General features: G+C 42.3%; 1 protein-coding gene across 1 annotated transcript in view; it reads right to left on the minus strand.

The window, feature by feature from the left end:
• Nucleotides 1–11,077, minus strand: part of CPA6 (carboxypeptidase A6) — an 89,210-nt gene extending 78,133 nt beyond the window's left edge. Inside the window, exon 1 of the mRNA XM_086740921.1 lies at nucleotides 10,950–11,077. Within this exon, the coding sequence (XP_086597047.1) occupies nucleotides 10,950–11,050 (101 nt within the window). The 5' untranslated portion in view covers nucleotides 11,051–11,077. The remainder of the gene's footprint in view (nucleotides 1–10,949) is intronic.
• Between the last annotated feature and the right edge of the window lie 7,432 nt (nucleotides 11,078–18,509).

Raw genomic sequence — 18,509 nt, forward strand, 5'->3', positions numbered from 1 at the left:
TACCAAGCTTTTTGGGTGTCCTTTTGTCCATCACTTATCATATGACCAAAAAAATGCCACGTATCTTACAGAAAAGAGATGATGGATCCAAGAAGGAGGGATGGACATAGGAAAACCAACACGCTGGTGGGCTGCATGCCCACCACTGGCTAGGGCCTAAGTGTACATGGAACAGAGGTCCTGGATGCTGGGCTGAGACACTGATGGTCCTAAAGCCTCCAAGTCTGTGACACTTGCTAAACTGTTTCTGAACTGCAAAAGTACTTGAATTCACTGGACACCTATTTCCTCATTCGATATACAGGTGAGGCTAGATGCAAGGCCTTGAAGGACATAACTACCTCATGTGACAAACAGCATATGTCATAGAGGGCAGGAAAGGCTGAACGCCCTTAGTCCTCCCTCACTAAATCTGAGCCTGAGATACTCATATTTCTGTCTTCATGTAGGTCCAGAACTGCCCGGCAAGGGTAGATCAGTGCCTTTGTCATGTGCCTGTCTGACAGGGTCGATGATGTTGACCAGTTGATATTTCTTTTCCTGGGGCCTCTGAGAGGTGCAACACACCAAATGTACTCAGACAGGCCACGCATAGACCACGTCAAGCAGGCAGGGTTCCTCACAAGACATGGTTGCCCTTCTGCTGGGCAGAGGAGCCCATGGTTCCTGTGCTTCTCGCCCCTTGCAGCTGCTTCCAAGGGAAAACCACCACACTTCCTCAGGATCAACTTAGTGTTGAACAGAAACAACTCTTACAGTAGGGACCAAACTCGCATGATTACATATTTCACTGCAGTTACAATTCTAGGCTAGGCCTCAGAAAAGACATCAGGAATTACTTTTATGCTGTTTGATAGTGAATATGAAAGCTGTTACCCTTTATACTCCAATGTTTTTATTTCCTCAGAAGCTTTTTTGAAAAGGCCATGAGTTTAAGACTGTCTCAAAACTAAGATAACAGCTTTCGGTAAAAGCAAAACAAGAGTTCTCAGCTGAACAGACTGAAGGTGCAACTATTTCTTTTTGTCACAAAGAAAGCAAATTACTTAGACTTTATGTTCTATTAATGATCTCCATATATATTTTTAAGCATTGTCACTACCACAGGCAGACAGATCAGGTATCCAGCCTGTTCATAACACAGTAGGATAAAGACAGGACACGCTGTCTTTGTGCCACGGGGTATGTTTACACTGTGCACTGCTGGCAAAGACACGAGCTCATTCTGCTAAGACACTCGGCTCATTAGCCCAGAGTTGGCAGTGGGCTTACGTTGTTACTCTTGTTATTTGGTACAAATTTTAGGCAGAGTATGTTCTTGACTTTTTGTCCTATTCAGTTCAACTGATCCTAAGGTCTGTTTCCCTGTTGAAACAGCACTGTGATAAAAAAAAAAGCACAGCTCTTAATAAAATGTCCTTATTTAAACATCTTCTCTGTTTCTTTCCTCCACAAATACAGTTATTGTTTGCTTAACATCAACCTATTTAGTAAATACAGAGGTTATTTTTCTGTAGACACTAGGATGTCAGTCTCGTCTGTTATGTAAAGGACTCACAGCTTCTTCAGGAATGATGAAGTCCCCTTGCTTCAAAAACCCATGTGTGATGATGACTAGGACCAAGGTTAACTTTTCCTTTGTTTTTGCACTTTTAGGAGGGTGCTTATTTGAAAATAAGCATCTTGGGATTACTCCATTGATATTGGTCTGGAGAGGAATCTGGCCATCAGGACTCATCAGGAAGCCAAATTCAGCTAAGGTAAAACCATAGTGTGCTCCTTGAATTTCACACGTGGAATTAACTGGTTTCAGACAACTGTCTCCAGTGCACATGGACAGAGGGAGACTGAGAGGCTTGAGGTACGCAAGCAGGTACCGAAAAAAGAGCCATTCCTGCTCCTTCCTTGTGCCAACACTAACACCCTAGAGGCTCTGCAGCAGCCATATCACAGCCCGACAAGCTGAAAAGTTAGTCCAGGAAAAGAAAAAAAAGAACAGGGGAGAAAAGTGCTTTTTTGCTCTCTTTGCTCCTGGAATTGGCTCACTGTAGGCAGGAGTGCCAGTCCCCGAGCAAGGGCTGCACATCTGGAGCACTGGGAGCACAAATGCCTGTCCTGGCAGCAGCTGGCCTTTAGCAGGGGTTAGACAGGTGTGGCTGTATCACTGCTCTGCAGCTTTAAAGTAGCATCTGGTGGCAATCTTGGTAGGAGTACGGTGGAATGAATCAAAGGGTGCATCACTTTTTCATCAGACCTGCTAAAGTCATTTCTAATATCCGTCCTCGAGGTTTGACTTTCTTTAAGGGTCCTATCCCATACTTACATAATCCAACGCCTGACTTTAATGGATTAATCTGTTCATTTACTTCACCTAAGTTAACATCTTCAGTGCTTGGGAAAAAAAAAAAAAAAGAAAATGGCCAAAAACATTCACATTTAAAATCCATCTAACTATAGTTTTATCATTTAGGCTACCTGTCCCTCAAAAAAAAAAAAAAAAAAGTCCTCTAGTTTTCTGGCCTAACAAGCTGTTACGTTGTCTTGTATTTAAGATATACCACCTTTTATGCTGCTTACCTGAGGCTTTCAAACCTGTAGGATACTGTAATAATGAGTTATTATCCAAACACAACTCAAAAATCTCAATTAAAAATAAAAAGAGCCCCTTTTTTTTTTCTCTCTGAGTCAACCACGAGGTGCTGCTAACTGTATCATTACTCTCTGGAAGGTACTCGAAATATGGTATGATATAACAAACAGTAAATTTTTCTTAGACTAATCTTACGGTAATAACCCCCCTACAAACTGCACGTTCAAGGTCCTGCTTTGGTAGCCTCACCTGTATAGAGGCCTTAACTGAGCTGCAGAATGTAAAGAAAAGAAAAAATGTTTTGATTTGATAGGATACTTCTGGTTTTTTTCATTTAAGCTGCCTAGAATATCTCCTTCGCAAGTACCGTGTGTTGCTTTGCCTGGTAACTTCCCGGCGTGGCTTCTCTTTAAATAAGCACATTTGCAAATCTCATCATTCCCCAGGGGAAGAGCGGGGCTTGGCAAAGCCTTCCTCTGCAGACCATGCAGTCTGCACAGAGCAGATCCAGGCAGAAGGAATGGGTCTGCGCTCCCTGTATGCCAGCCTGTGTCAGGACCCAGCCCAAAGATCAGGCATCCTTGCTCCTCCTGGGCAATCTGCAATGCCGGGCTTTGACTTTCACAAGAAAGCAGTAAGGTCCTTGGCCTTCCTCCTCATTTGACAAGCTCAAAAGGTGCAAAGTATTAGACAGAATGGAATAGATTGTCCCCATCCATTTGTGGGTCTCAATATATTTTCAATTCAGAGTACTTTGGCCCACCTACCCTCAGGTGCCTTCCGCAAAAAGCAGGTTGAGAGTTTTCTTTGGAGATGCTTTCCTTACCATCAGTGTCTGTTTAAGGTCTGATTCTTATCTGATACACTGAGGTGTAAATTAGTAGCACCCTTAAAATCCATGCACTTTTGCTGTAACATCAATATCAAATCAGAATCACATCTTCGTACTCAACCATGTGAATAAAGCCTTTAATTCAGAATCAAAATTTGCTGAAAAAAAATAGTTTTTGGGCTTAATTTTCTCCAGAAGTCCGCTAACTGTAGGTCTGTTCCTGCAAATCTGAGACCAGCAAAAGTCCTGTTAAGTTCTGTAAGTTTTGCCTGCAGCAGGGTTTTCAGAGAGAGGTCTAATGCACAATTGTAATTATTGGTTCTCATTTTGCAACCAAACCTGCTTATCATTGCAAACAGAATGGAGAGTACAGGATTCAAAAGATGTTTTCTGCATGAAAAATAATATTGATAGCATAAATATGTAAGCTAGTTGGGCAAGGGACAGTAACAAAACTGTTTATATTAACTTATTTTTCTGTAGAGGGTCAAACTGCAGGAAAATTCTCCTTACCTCCTGCCTGGCAGCAAAACAAATCATTCTGCTTGAACAGTAAAAATACTGAATGGTGAACTACACTTCCTGTTTTCAGTTTTTGCTGCTTTATGCATACTTACAGCAGGTTTTGCTTACAGGACTACTGAACAGATGCCCAATATGTGATCGAAATATCGGTTTCTTTCTTGACTTCTTGCATGAACGTTATACTCCCGTCAAATACTATGCTCCACAATAGAAAAGGGAGTACAATAGTACAATTTCTGTTATGTATTCACAGGTAGAAAAGATAAGTGAAGGACAATTCTGCAAAACAGAGAGGACAGAGTTTACCTCCTGGAGACAGTGAGAAATGATTAACCATGGCCATTCACCTTCAACTGGACAGAGCGATAAACTTTTCCTATGGCATTTTGACCATGTAAGGCCATTTCAGACACATGGATGACATTTTTACAGACACTGGAATTTCAGGAGACCTTGGGATCCTGTTTATTGTGCAGTGTGGATACAGTCCTATGCAGTGTATGGAACTGGAGTTCCCTACAAATTATTAGCTATGTATTCAAGAAATGCATGACTTTTAGCTTCTCTTTTTCAAATTGGCTCCTTCCAGCACCGTGATTTTCCTTCTGGACTACAAGTAAGTTCCACTGTCTTTCATGTGAATTGCTCACATATTTTAGATTCCAATATTTTTAATAAATCAATCAGTATCTATGTAATTTATATAGTATCTGTCCCCTGTTAAGTGCTTGTTAAAGTCCTGTACAAAACATTCAGAGTTGAGAACTTCATTTTAAGAAGTCCATGAGTGACTCTGGGAGAGTGAATTCACAGCAGCAGCAGCTGGAAGTGGGTCCAGTGTAGAAGTGGAAGCTTTGAGTTCACTGCAACTGCTATCAGAAGCTCTGGGAAAAGCTGTATTTCTTTGACTGATTATGTCCTTGAGACAGTGGAAGCTGGTGGATTCAAAGTGGATGCCTTAGATTGAAGGTCTATATGTATTTGATATGTGAATTATCTTTTTTTTTACAAGTATCTTTGTCTTACTAGAACTTAAATATATCCTGCTTTTTTACAGAAGATAGTTGTTGAACTCAAAACCAAGCTTGAAGATGAATTTTCTTTAATAATATACCAAATACCATTTCATAACATAAATTTTTGAAAATAAGGAAAGCGTTTACTGGAATTATTGATTTTGCACTTCCCACAGAGTAAGTCTTACTGTAAGTCCGTAGGTTGCATCTAATGTAGGAAACCTAGGAAAGGTTCAGAGCTACCAAGTATGGGTGCAAGCTTTGCTCATGTCCTGATGTTTCTATGTCTTCCCTTACTCCCCATGCTCCCTACCCCTCGCTTCCACATGCAGAGGCCAGACAAGAACCCCAGCACCATCCAATGGGCTCCCAAGCTGAACAAGTATGAGACCAGGCTCCCGTAGTGACATGAACCCAGAGATCAGTTTAGGCACAGCCATAATGAACTGGGAGCCTCCTTGCCTGGCATTCACTTCACCTGTGCCATGTGTGTGTGCACTGTTGTTCTAATTATTTTTTTTTTAAAGTAAAAAAGGGAAAGAAAGAACAACTGAAATGTTTCATATTTCTCATTTATAACAAGGACAGCAGAGAGGTTTTAAAGGTAACTTTAATGTGCCTGGATTAGAGGAGAAAAAGAATAAAAATTTGGCAGTATTTTTTCTTTTCCTCTAGAAGAACATAAATGATATTGTGCAGTGGGAATATCAGGTGATGAGAAAGCACAAAATTAAGAGTTGCGGTGTTTGGACGGGAATGGATATAGATGGCCCAGAGTTGTGGATTTCACTGATCTGTGCTCTTTTTTGGAACTGGAGGTGCTTTGATTACAGAATTATTGGTTATTTGAAAAGAGCATACTTCAAATTGTTTGTGCATAATGCTAGAGAGCTCATAACTCTTCACCTTTTAGAAGCTCCCTGACACCATCCAGAGAAACACTAAGTGTGGTTTTCATCTCAATGAGTACGATTAATTTCAATCCAATGCTGGTGGTGTGCTTCAGGAGTTTTTTTGCCAGTTTTGTGTATGACATTTTACTTTGACTTGGGAGTGGGGAAGAAGAGCTGAGCAGCAAAGAGAAAGAACATTTTTTATACAGCAAAGCAGATCTTTTAGTCTCCGATTAAAACATTTGGAAAAAATCTGCAAAGGGGAATAGCACAGAAGGAGTTCCTTTCCACTTCTCAATTCCCTCAGCAGCTCATTTTTGTCACACTCCCATGTGTTTTTTTTCCATGAGACAGAACAATTGCCAGCTATTGTGTGTAAGGTATTGTGTGATCAGAGGCACTTAGCTATGGTATGTAGGGATATTAGCGGGCATTAAAATACTTGAAACGTGCTGAATGCTCTCAGATGTGCTATCTGTGCTTATCTACATGAACAATTGGTTTGTGCAGTTTTCAGGATGTGATGTCCCAGTAGCTGCAGCATATTCTATCTTGGATTACAAAACATTTCTTTACTGTTTTCAGTTTCCTTGTTATCTACCTCAGCATCACTCCCAGGTTATTTTACCTGGTTGTTACACAATAATGTCAGCATGTAGCATAGCCTTCACCTGACCAAGAGAAACAATTATCTGCAGCACTGCAATCCACAAAAAAAACCCCAACATTTTGGAGGAGTTAACATCTCAATCCAATATTTAAAAAGAATCCAAAACCTCCAAGCACAAACCATAGAGAATAACTGGCCAAGTTTTTCCATCCTTTGCCTGCATTTGGTTATGTGAGGTGAGAGCACACGTCAGAGGTGAGATAAGGCACACGTCTGAAAAGGCTTTGGAAGAACAGGAAGAGTGGTAGAAAACAGAAGGAACATGTCCAACCACCATGTACTCGTGGAGGTAGATGAGCTGGAGTAAAAAGATCTTAGTAGTGATTTTTAAAGAGCAAATGAGAGAGATGCTTTCTGTCTTAAGAAATCTTGACCTGCTAATGGGAAGCCATCTCCTTCACAGGACTCCTAAGAGTAGGAAGATGGCTACATTTGGTCAAAAAAACCCAGTACCCTACTCTGGAAACTGCGGAAAGACAGTTACCCAAGAAAGAGTAACAATGAGGCAAAACTGTATGATATTACCACTAAGTACTCTCCCAGTCTACAGTTACTTTCAACGCAGTGATCTCCTGGGCTGGATGTCATTTCAGTAGCATACCTAGTAACTTGCCCTTCCATGGATGTGTCAAGCCTCCTTGAATCCTTGTAAACATTTCACATCCTTCAGGAAGGATTTCCACAGGTCTCACACGTGTGGGGTGAAGAAGTTTCTTTTCAACCTGGTTCCTACTATATTTGTTTTATGCCTTCTACTTCTTATAACTGGAAGAAACAGTGAACAACTGATCTCTAGCCACCACCTGCACATCACTCAAAGCTTGTAGACATCTGTCATGCCCTAAATTGTTTCTATTAGAGACCAAAGAGTCCTAGCTTACTTGGTTATTTCAGGCACTTAAACCATTTTATACATTTGGTTATCCTCGTTGCCCTATTTTTAACCACCGGTAATGACCTCCTGGAAGATCATCTTGAGTATACTACATCTACTCTCTCCAAACCCTGATGTATCCTCCTGCTTGCCTATCCCCCCTGGAACCTTTGGAGAGAGCATGCAAATGGGAGAAGGAAAAATGTGTATGTATGTGAGTATGGTTTTGAGTTTGCTGAGAGGTAGCTGCTCTTGTGAGACCCCATCCTGGAGTACTGTGTCCAGCTCTGGGGCCCCCAACATAAAAAGGACATGGACCTGTTGGAGTGAGGCCAGAGGGCCACAAAGATGATCAGAGGGCTGGAGCACCCCTCCTATGAAGACAGACTGAGAGAGTTGGGGCTGTTCAGCCTGGAGAATAGAAGGCTCTGGGGAGACCTTACAGTGGCCTTCCAGAACCTAAAGGGGGCCTACAGGAAAGATGGGAAGAAACTATACAGCAGGGCCTGTTGTGAAAGGATGTGGGGTAATGGTTTTAAAATAGAGGGAGATAGATTCAGACTGGACATCAGGAAAAAATTTTTTTACAATGAGGGTGGTGGAACAGTAGCACAGGTGGCCCAGAAAGGTGGTGGATGCCCCACCTCTGGAAACATTCAAGGCCGGGCTGGATGAGGCTCTGAGCAACCTGATCTAGTTGGAGATGTCCCTGCTTCTTGCAGGGGGGTTGGACTAGATGAACTTTAAAGGTCCCTTCCAATCCAAACCATTCTATGATTCTGTGATTCTATTAGCAGTGTGTTTTAGAGGCGAGGGCAGCAGCTCCAAGCTCCTCTTGAGTTCCTGCAGGCAGAAGATCACAGAAACAAGCTGGACTCCTGTGCACTGTGTAAGGCAGCAGAAGGCAAATATACCTGTGCCTCCTCCATCTTTGTAAGAACCCAGTGGGCATGAGAGCTGCTGCCTCTTTGCTGAGACTTCACAACTTTTTGTTGACTTCCCAAAGGTATCTGGAATGGATTTGTTTAAAGATGTGTCCATATGGCAAACCTGGCCTGCTCTGAACAGAGTTTGAAGTTAGTTTGGAGAAACATGTGCAACACCAATTAATTGTCGTAGGTTAGAGTCCTCAGCTGAAGAGCTGCCAATTACTGTGCCTCCTACTGCTCGCCTGAGTTTATGAGAATTTTTTTCCAATGCTTTCTTTTTTTCTCTCATCCTTTTGGTCTAATTATATTTATGCCTTTCCCCTACAGGGTACAGCTTCTGACATGATAGAAATGACTAGGATTGACACACATCTTTTAGCACAAAATGAAGTCAGATGGTTGGGACATGCCTTTTCATGATGAACATTAGAAAACTTTATTCACCTCCTGATTGCCTTTCTCAAAAAAACAAATTTTCCCCTTGGGTGATCACCAGGTTCAGTAGCGATGGCAATACCTGCTCAACTGTTTCTCGTCAACTGCACACACAGAGGAAATTAAATGATCCTGCCCAGGACACCGGGCTAATGACAGATGCTTCAGAAGGACAAGATACATTTGTAATTCCGAAGAAACCTTCATCCTGCTTCAAACTAGTTTTTCATCATCTTTTATTGACACAAATGCCAGGATAGTAGAAATGGAAAAGTTTAGTAGAGTGGGAAAAAGATCAGGTTATTTTTCCAGTTTGCGTTACACATGTGGTACACATTCTGGTTTCTGTTACAAATGTGACCACATTTTCAGCAAGGCTTGTAAATGTATCTTGGCCCCCTCCTACTACAACTGCCTGTTGACCAAGAGTTTTTATAATGAATTCTAGCCTTTTTTTTTTTTTTTTTTTGAGCAGTGATTTTTGTTGTGCTTGCACAAATTCTGGAAGCCGATGGGAAGTCTCATTCTTCTGGACTCGACTCTACACGAAAGTTTAGGGATCAACAGGGAGAGTTTGGGTGGGTCACATGGCACCCAGGGCACATAAAATGCTTAAACAAGAAAATTAGTTTTCAAACTTTTAACAAAATTGGTGAACCACAAAAATGAGCAGATGTACAATACTTGAATCTGCATGTCTTTCTATTTGATTACAGACTGACAATTTCACTTGCACCTGGAGGATATTAAAATGTGTATTTTGACATCTCATACATCAATCAATAGACAAGTCATGTAACTAATATTCAGAAAAAAGTTATGTACCTGCACTGGGAATGTGTTATTCATCTCAATGTCATCTGCAAACAAATTGAATATAATCTTGAATTTTAAAAAATCGGGTCTTTCTTGAGACCACGACTGCGCAATGGGCTCCAGACAGAGAGAACAGCGGTGCTGCACAAAACTTACGGCAGGACCCTGGCTTTAAAGAAAAGTTTTCTTTTCTGTCCTGTCCCTTTCTGGCACTGCTCCTGACTGTGGCAGCCGGTTTGGTTTTGCAGTGCAGAGAAACACCAAGACCCCAGGAACTGTACAGAGACGGTGAAACAGCTGCCAATTGTTTAACTACTTTCTATCACTAAAAGTGACCCGGGGTGAATGGCTTTATATCACGTTACCAAATCCTTGAAGCTCAGGGAATGTTTTTTTTTTACACTTTGTTTTAGTAGTGGAATTTCCATGCCTGACTTGCCTGCTTTAATAAAATAAAAAGAATAATACAGCTCCCAATTACACAAGGAGGTGTGCGTATCCTGAGGAATCTGCTCCTCGGTTTGAATGCAGGAGGGTTGGACTAGACGACCTTTGAAAGTCCCTTCCAACTCTAACCATTCTATGGTTCTATGATGTTATACAGGATGTGAAAAGATGCCACTGGCTTCTAATGCTCCTGTATTTGACTGTCTTGTCATTTGCATCATAAATCTATTTTGTTAAATACTTGTTCAAAACAAAGTATTTAAACCAGGCAAAAAGAACATACACTTTGGAGGCAAAGCCTAAGAGTGATACCACAGTTTGCCTTTTACTACTACTACTACTTACTTAGTTCAGTCTTTCCCGTTCTAACACCAATTTGAACTTCAAATTAAAAAAAAAAAAGGAGAAAAAAAAGTCTAGTTTGAAATACATGTTAAAGTCGTCACTTGCTTACAGTAAGGTTAATCAAGTTCCCTTATTGGTTGAGCTTTTTATGCATTCAATAAGATTGCACATTGTTCAGCTTTAAAAAAATAAAAACAATTTAAAGTTCTATTTAAATTGTTCCCTGAAGACAAATACAAACCTTCATTCATTTCAGAGCACGCTGAAGCCTCTAAAACTTCTTTTCCCCCCTGTACAATCGCAACTTCTCTTTCCACAAGGACACTAAAACTTTTTAATTCCCCCCGACTCCAATGCAGCATCCTTCCCACTGCTCGCGGAGACTTCCAAGTATCTATGGCAAAAAAAGCGCCGGAGCACGCAACCACTGAAGGGAACCAAGCAAACCCCCAGTACAGCGGTGGGAAGCAAAGCCGGTTGCAACGCGGGCACAACGCCGGTTCTTGGCTGGGGAAGAAGGGTCGCGGAGAGAGCGCGGGCGCGGCGCTGCTCCGCGGGTGCGGCGAGCGGAACTTACCCGGAGTAGGGGCCGCGGTGGGCGCGGAGCGGCAGCGCAGCCTGGAGGCAGAGCAGACAAAGGGGCAGGAGGGCGGCGGGGCCGCGCCCGCGGAACGGCATGGTGCGGTGCGGTGCGGTGCGGAGCCACCGCCGCCGCTTCAGGTGGCGGCTGCCGCCCACACAAAGCCGGCGCGGAGGCGGGGGCCGGGAGGAGCCGGGCGGTCGGAGGTGTCGCTGGTGGCCAGCGGCGAGGGGGAGGACGGGGCCCGCCAGCCTCGGGGCACGGGGACGGGACGGGGCGGGGAGGCGCCCGCCCTCCTGGGAGGGCTGGGGTCGGGGGTGCGCGGCCCTGCCGCCACCGCCCTGCCCCGGAGCGAGGGAGGCCGGGGGCTGGCAAGGGCCGGGCGGCGGCGAGCAGCCCCCCGCGGGCACGGCGGCTCCGTCGGGGCTGGCGGGGGGTGGCCTGCAAGTGCAGGTGCTGCGGGAAGGCAGCCGGCCCAGGGCCGGTTAGCACGCAGTGAGCGGGGGCGGGAGGGGGGATTATCGCCGTGATTTTCCAGTTTGGGCTGAGTCTGCTGAGAGGGCAGAGGTGCGCCTGCATAAAGCATCAGCGGTGGAGAGTCCATTAGGAACCGCGAAGGGAGGAGAACGTGGCATTTCAGGTTACCCGTGCTGCCAAAAGTCTTGGGCCTGAGTAGCGGGAAGGGGGAGAGAGACCACTGTAATAAAATAAGATAAAAACTTGGGGTTTAGAAAAAAAAAAAAAACACAGCTGGGGATTTGCTGTCTCTTTTCCACCCTGGTGAGGGTGAAAGGCCCACATAAAGATACATCTGCTATTCCCAGAGCACTGGGAATAACAAGGAAAATGTGGAGAATTTTGTTGCAAATAAGTGTAGTTTATAGAAAACACATGGAGTACTTGTTAAAGGTAAAAATACAATGCCAATATGGAATAAATTGATAGCCCCTTTGATAGTTTTATGATTACTTTCATAGAATGGAGCAAAAAGTGCTTCAAAACCAACTGATTCTGAGCCTCTCTAAGAGCATAAAGAAAGAGTGGGCTGCAGACAAATAAAACCAGCTGACATTTGAACATGTGTGAGAACTCCTGTAAATCCCCGTTAACGTCTCAGAGACACAGGGAGCTTTTTGAAAAAGGACTGTAGTAAACCACACACACTTCATACTCCATGGCTGAAAGGCAAGTGAACGTTTTCCTTTGTCTCTTTTCCATGCTGGCACCAAATCTGACCCTGGTTGTGTGATGGAGTCTGGAGATGGAAAAGACTTGGTCCTGGGCAGGATTATTCCCTTCCGTTTGGTTACTGTTGTTCTCTCCCTTCAGCTGCCCTTCCTCCCCATAACATATCCTGCTTAAAATCGCAAATTCGCTTCTGGTGAGGGTACGCAGAGGTGAATTTGTGTGTGTGTGTGCTTGCACAGATGTGCATTCACCATGAGAGGTTGTACATCTCTTGTGGAAAACACTTTCCATGTTCTACGGGCAAAAACCCCAAACCATTTCTGCAAATCTTCAGTCTTGTAATAAACACAACTTTAACTTTGCATACACCTCTTTAACGGAAGTTCTACTGCATGTTCAGAGGTGACTTCAAAGGTGAAAAGTCAGCTGTCGTGAAGTGGAATAACTGATTTTCGGAGGGCATGAGTATCATACTGGAGCGAACGCCCCTGCTTTATTTCACATGCTATTTGTGGTTACTTACTGTGTGTCCTTGCTACGCCAGAAGTGCATCAGGTAATACACCAATTTATTGAAATGTTTCAGAATATAGTTTGGCTGTTATTCTAAAATATTTGCGTTCAGGGTGAAAACCTGGCTCCATTGGAGTTAGGAGGAATTTTACTATTGGCTTCTGTTTGCAAAATTGCTTGGCTATTATTCTAAAATTTTTGCTTTCAAGAGGGAAACTTGGCTCCATTGGAGTGAGGGAGAATTTTATTACGGGCTTCTGTGGCTCCAGATTTTAGTCTTAAATCCTGCCTTTCTGCAACATTCCTTGAAAGTAAAATGAAGAAGAAATGAGAAAGGAAGGGAGTTTGTGCACCAAACCAAATAGTAAAGATGAATAACAGAATGTGGAATAAACACTCAAAGAAAGGTATTGCTGTCTTTGTTAATACATTACTTCTTCCAGTTTATTATGAATTTTAAAGCGGATTTTAAAATACACCTTTGGAGCTGTGGAGAAGCTGGACAGAGAAATAGCTCTGGGGCTATTTCTGAACAGCCAGTTGGGGCTGTTCAGCCTGGAGAAGAGGAGGCTCCAGGGAGACCTTATAGCAGCCTTCCAGTACCTCAAAGGGGCCTTACAGGAAAGACTCTCTGTCCTTTAAAGATCATCTAGTCCAAGCCCCCTGCAAGGAGGTTGCTCAGAGCCCCATCCAACCTAGCCTTGAATGTTTCCAGGGATGGGGCATCCACCACCTCTCTGGGCAACCTGTTCCAGTGTTCCACCACCCTTATTGTAACAAATGGTTTCCTTATGTCCAGTCTAAATCTGCCTGCTTCTAGTTTAAAACCATTACCCCTCATCCTATCACAACAGGCCCTGCTAAAGAGTTTCTCTCCATCTTTCCTATAAAGCCCCCTTTAGGTACTGGAAGGCTGCTATAAGGTCTCCCCGGAGCCTTCTCTTCTCCAGGCTGAACAGCCCCAACTCTCTCAGCCTGTCCTCATAGGAAAGGTGCTCCAGCCCTCTGATCATCTTTGTGACCCTCCTCTGGACTCACTCCAACATATTCAAGTCCTTCTTATGTGGGGGGTTCCAGAGCTGGATACAGTATTCCAGGTGGGGTCTCACCAGGGCAGAGTAGAGGGGGAGAATCATCTCCCTCGACCTGCTGGCCACACTTCTTTTGATGCAGCCCAGGATGTGGTTGGCTTTCTGGGCTGCGGGCGCACATTTCTGGCTCATGTTGGAGCTTCTCGTCCACCAGCACTCCCAAGTCCTTCTCAGGGCTTCTCTTGATCCATTCTCTGCCCAACCTGTATTTGTGCTTGAGATTGCCCCATCCCACGTGCAGGACCTTGCACTTGGCCTGGTTGAACTTCATGAGGTTTGCACGGGCCCACCTCTCCAACCTGTCAAGGTCCATGATCCTTCTTCCTGGGTCTGCTGACAACTTGGTGCTCGGGAGGGCGTCACCATCACCCTGCCCTCGCTGTGGCCTAAGACATGGCAGCACAGGAAAGAATAAATGATCAGCTAGTTTTGTAACAAGGAGCCAGTACTGAGCATTGCCTTGGAGGGTATTTAGATGCACTTAGCTTTCTAAAATGAGTTACAAATGTCTTTAAAAGGGATGAGTTTTGCAATTAAGAATCTTGACTCTGTCTTCAGCTTGCGTAGGGATGCTGCATTACGATAACTGAGTCATTTTATTTGGACTTGTGTCAATGGCACAGAACTGTTATAAAATGGTTCAATTAACTGAAAGAATGGAACTCTTTCACTTGAAGTTATTTCTATCTTCTGCTATTATTCTGTTATTGTACAGAAGGACAGGAACGTAGGTTAAATATTCTTTTCTGTTTTGTAGAAATTAGAGACATTTAAATATGAGTATGCTTTAGAAGCAGCTAAAGGAAAGCAGACGTGTAACAGAGAAAGTATCAACAGATCAGCTCCCCCCCAGGAGTCTTTAGAAACCATACTGATAGATAACATCAGATGACACTCTTACATCACCTGACAAATTCTGTTCCTTAGCATGGTTTAGTCTCAGAAAGACTGATATACTTGCATTCATAGTTTTTGTATCATATGGAATTCCTTCTTAAAACTACCAATGGGAGAAAAAAAAATTCTTTGAATGATCTACAGCAGGGAACATTGTGAAGAAAAGCTTGTTCTGTCTTGAGATTCTGCCTTAAGACACACATGGCCACTTGGTTTTAAACTTTTGGCCAAGAGTTCTGAAGAAACTTTTTTTTTTTTTTTTTTTTTTAAAGTGAGAGATGTATATAACTGCATAAACAAATCGCAGTGTGACTGTGTGTAAACTTTGTCTTAGATGTCTCTTTACCCTTACTCATAGAGAAACAACATTAAAACGATGTAAAAAGTCAGTCTTCCATCAGGCAAGCAGTTTCTCTAGCTTTTCTGTCCTGGTGCAGATTTCACACTGGGAAGTATGAGGATGCAATTTAAAATTTTCTTGCACCTCCTACACAAATCTTGTGTATTTACTTTCTGTACAAATGATTTGTGTCTAGTAACACATTGAACTTGTACTGCACATTCCTCCATCCCTCTCTGAACTTCTGTACTTTGCAGTCATTAAAGATGTCAGCCTTCCTCTAACTTCATGTAACCAGTATTTTTAAGCTGTTTTGCAGGTGAGGATACTAAGATGTGGGGAGGCTGGATGTTTTATCCCAGATGAAAGAGCAAGTCATTGGCAACTGCAAGTCTAGCATTTTGGTCTCCTGACAATAACCACTGGAACATATGCCATAAGTGAATTTGATTAGATTGTATTTTTAATTTAAAAGGTAAACATACTAGTTCCTAGAGTCTCAAACTTGTCTGAGCATACTCAGGCTTAAATACAGTTTAACTTCTTTAAGGGCAGCAGCACACTCACAATGAAAGATTGTGTTCAGTATCTAGTTTTAATACACGCTATTGGCAATCATTTGATACTGACTCGTGATTTTTTAATAATGTTGAGAAGAAAGGAAAAATAATAACAATGTTATTGTTATTATCTCCAATGTTATTGGAGAAATTGAAGTGACTTCTGAGCCAGTGAACTGTGTTTATAACTTCTCTATAGCAGCTACTGCGCACAGAAGATGACAGGTGCTGAGGTTTTATTTATATCAACCAGCATTTACCAAATGTGCACGTATGAAAATATTTAGAAGGAAAAGGTACTTTGGAAAGAGTAAGTTTGGTGCAGTAGTGTGGTGTGCCACTCCCCAAGTGACTCCCAGCTGCAGACATTTTGCAGTGGGCTATCATTATGTCTTCTGGGAGGAAAGGGGACATTACGCAGAATGTCATATTGGAGGTAGGTGAAACAGAAACTACTGAGTTGTTAATTTATCTGTCAGCTGCACTGGCATGAAAAGTGTCTTTCCTCCTCCTCCCTTTCTCACCCTTAACATTGCCTGATAATTATCAGGTCATTTTACCATCTGTGCCTGGGATGATATTTTGATTGTCCTCCTTCAAATTTGGATGTCTCAATAGCTTGAAACTGTATATAATTAGATAGCATGTACTTCAGAGCTTTATGCAACATGAATACTGAAAAATGCTGAAAAGACTGGAAAACGTGAATGGAGAAAAATACTGGTTTTACAGGATTCTGTCATTGCAGTTCTGAAATGTAAAAAGCTAGGGAATAAAGTCTAAATCCGGTGAAACAGGTCAGAAGAGAGAACAGAGGAGAAAAACAGGAGGGCCCCCAAAAGCATATTTAATGCAAACATCCTGTGACAGTGTCCTCCCTCCCCCACAACCTGACCACTTTTCCGGTAACCCTGCTCAGGTGATAACCATCAGTGATAGATGTGTCTGGTCCTGATGGTGATGGTGGCATCTGACTAAAAGTGTATTCGGGGGAGACAGATAACACAATAGCCAAGGGATGGCAATGCACCCCCCTAACCACACCGCTGGTTAATGTCCAACCCAAGCCAAATTTTGAAGAAACTAACATCTATAGTCGATGTGCAAATATGACTATTTTCAGCTGTTGTATTACCACCCAGAAACATAAACACATGAAAACACTGAGGAGTAACAACTGTCTTTCACTGTTACCTCTCTAAGTGATGCCTTCCTCTGTTGTTTCTCAACAGTATTAAAAGTGTTTCGCATATCATCCTTCAATCTCTGTGTGATTGTAGAAGCGGGATAATCCTTTACACTAACATTTAACCCAGGTATACGTGAAGCTTATCTAAGTTTAGTAGACAAGTTCTCCAGGTGAAAAAAAAACTCAATTCAAATTCAATTATTCAATTATCAATTCAACTATCCTGATAAATATTTTTTTTTTTCCAGCCCAGTTCATGTTCTGTGTTCCTGCCCACAACATGACCTGACATGCCAGACAAGTAATGAACATTTTTTGAACCTGGGCTCTGTGGAGTGAAAACTCTCCTTTTTCTAACACACCAAGAAAAATGAGCTGTGGAACCTGCTCTGTATTAGTGCAAAGCTCAGTTGTGAAGATCCATGTGAACTGTCAGGGATAGTCTATCCAAGTAACATCTTCATTAATATGGTAGTATTTTGGCAGAATCCCATCTTGCTTCCTATTACGCATTTATCACTGGGGATAAACAAAAGACTGCAGCTGAGAATACTGGTTTTTTTCCAAGAAAATGGAGAATAAGTCTGTATATACTTTGGTCAAATTTTGTCAAATTGGTTGATGTATCTCATAGTCAGACGATCCATGCACCATGGAAACTGTTTCCATAGTGAAAATCTCTTAGCTCAAAGACAGTTCTCTCTGGATTAAATCCAAGGATACAGACTGATAATCTAGAGCTTTCTCTAACAGCTGGGAAGGTCAATACTTAAGAGGAAATTTCCACACAGCTATCTAAAGGTTGTACTATCCCACTACTGGAACATATTCTTACCCTGCAGAGCAAGAGAAGTGCCATGACACTTCCTTCCATTTCACACATCTTTGGTGTTCAAAATGCCATCGAGTGGTTTGAAGTTAGTTGCACATTCTGTCAGTATTCTCAGTTATCTACCATAAATACAGATAACTGGTGACATCCCCTTGTAGAACAGCTGTAATATAGGCTTCCTTGGTAACACTTCACAAAGGCTAGTTAGCTTACTGCAGAGAAACCGCTTTTAACTCGTGTAGCAAGGGCAGAGAGAATAAAAAGCATGTAAGGGTAAGGTCTTTCACATTAATTACACTGTTACCTGTTTGAAAGTTGATCAAGAAGAAATTGTAGGATCTTGAATACTTATGGATCAACATGTTAACAAAGTCCAGGAATGGGACTGATTGGGATTTGTTAAAGGCTAAGTGAAAAAGACAAGTTATTTCCTAAACACCACTCTAATATATGGAGAGAAAAACTGTAATGAATTGAATGCTTTTTGCGAATAAGTTATTCTATGGCCTGAAGATCCAATTCAACAATTTTTATTTTCCAGGAAATAGGATGGCACTGTCTAAAAGCCCATCCTGGTTCAGTAGTGAAAAAGGTGCAGCAATTAAACAACACCACCAAAAAAGCAATATGCAATAAGAAAAAATTAAAGATATATAGCAATGGATACACATTTTCTACACTTCATAAATTTTGAATTATAAGAGGACCTAAAGCCATCAGGAAGAAATTTATGGCTGGAAAGACTAAGAATAAAATGATTTAAATGTATTGGGTACAGTGTAATTCCTAGCAGTGGCAAAGAGCCACTGCTTGGTGGATAAATTGTTAATAATAATGCAGAAGTAGCAGAAAAATTCAATAGGAAAATCTGTTCTATATTTGGAAAGAAGCAACATTATATCCTTATACCACAAGTGAATTGGGAAGTCATTTCACTAGTGATTACTG

This window comes from Chlamydotis macqueenii, chromosome 2 (assembly GCF_036417535.1).
Source record: "Chlamydotis macqueenii isolate bChlMac1 chromosome 2, bChlMac1.mat, whole genome shotgun sequence".
NCBI lineage: Eukaryota > Metazoa > Chordata > Aves > Otidiformes > Otididae > Chlamydotis > Chlamydotis macqueenii.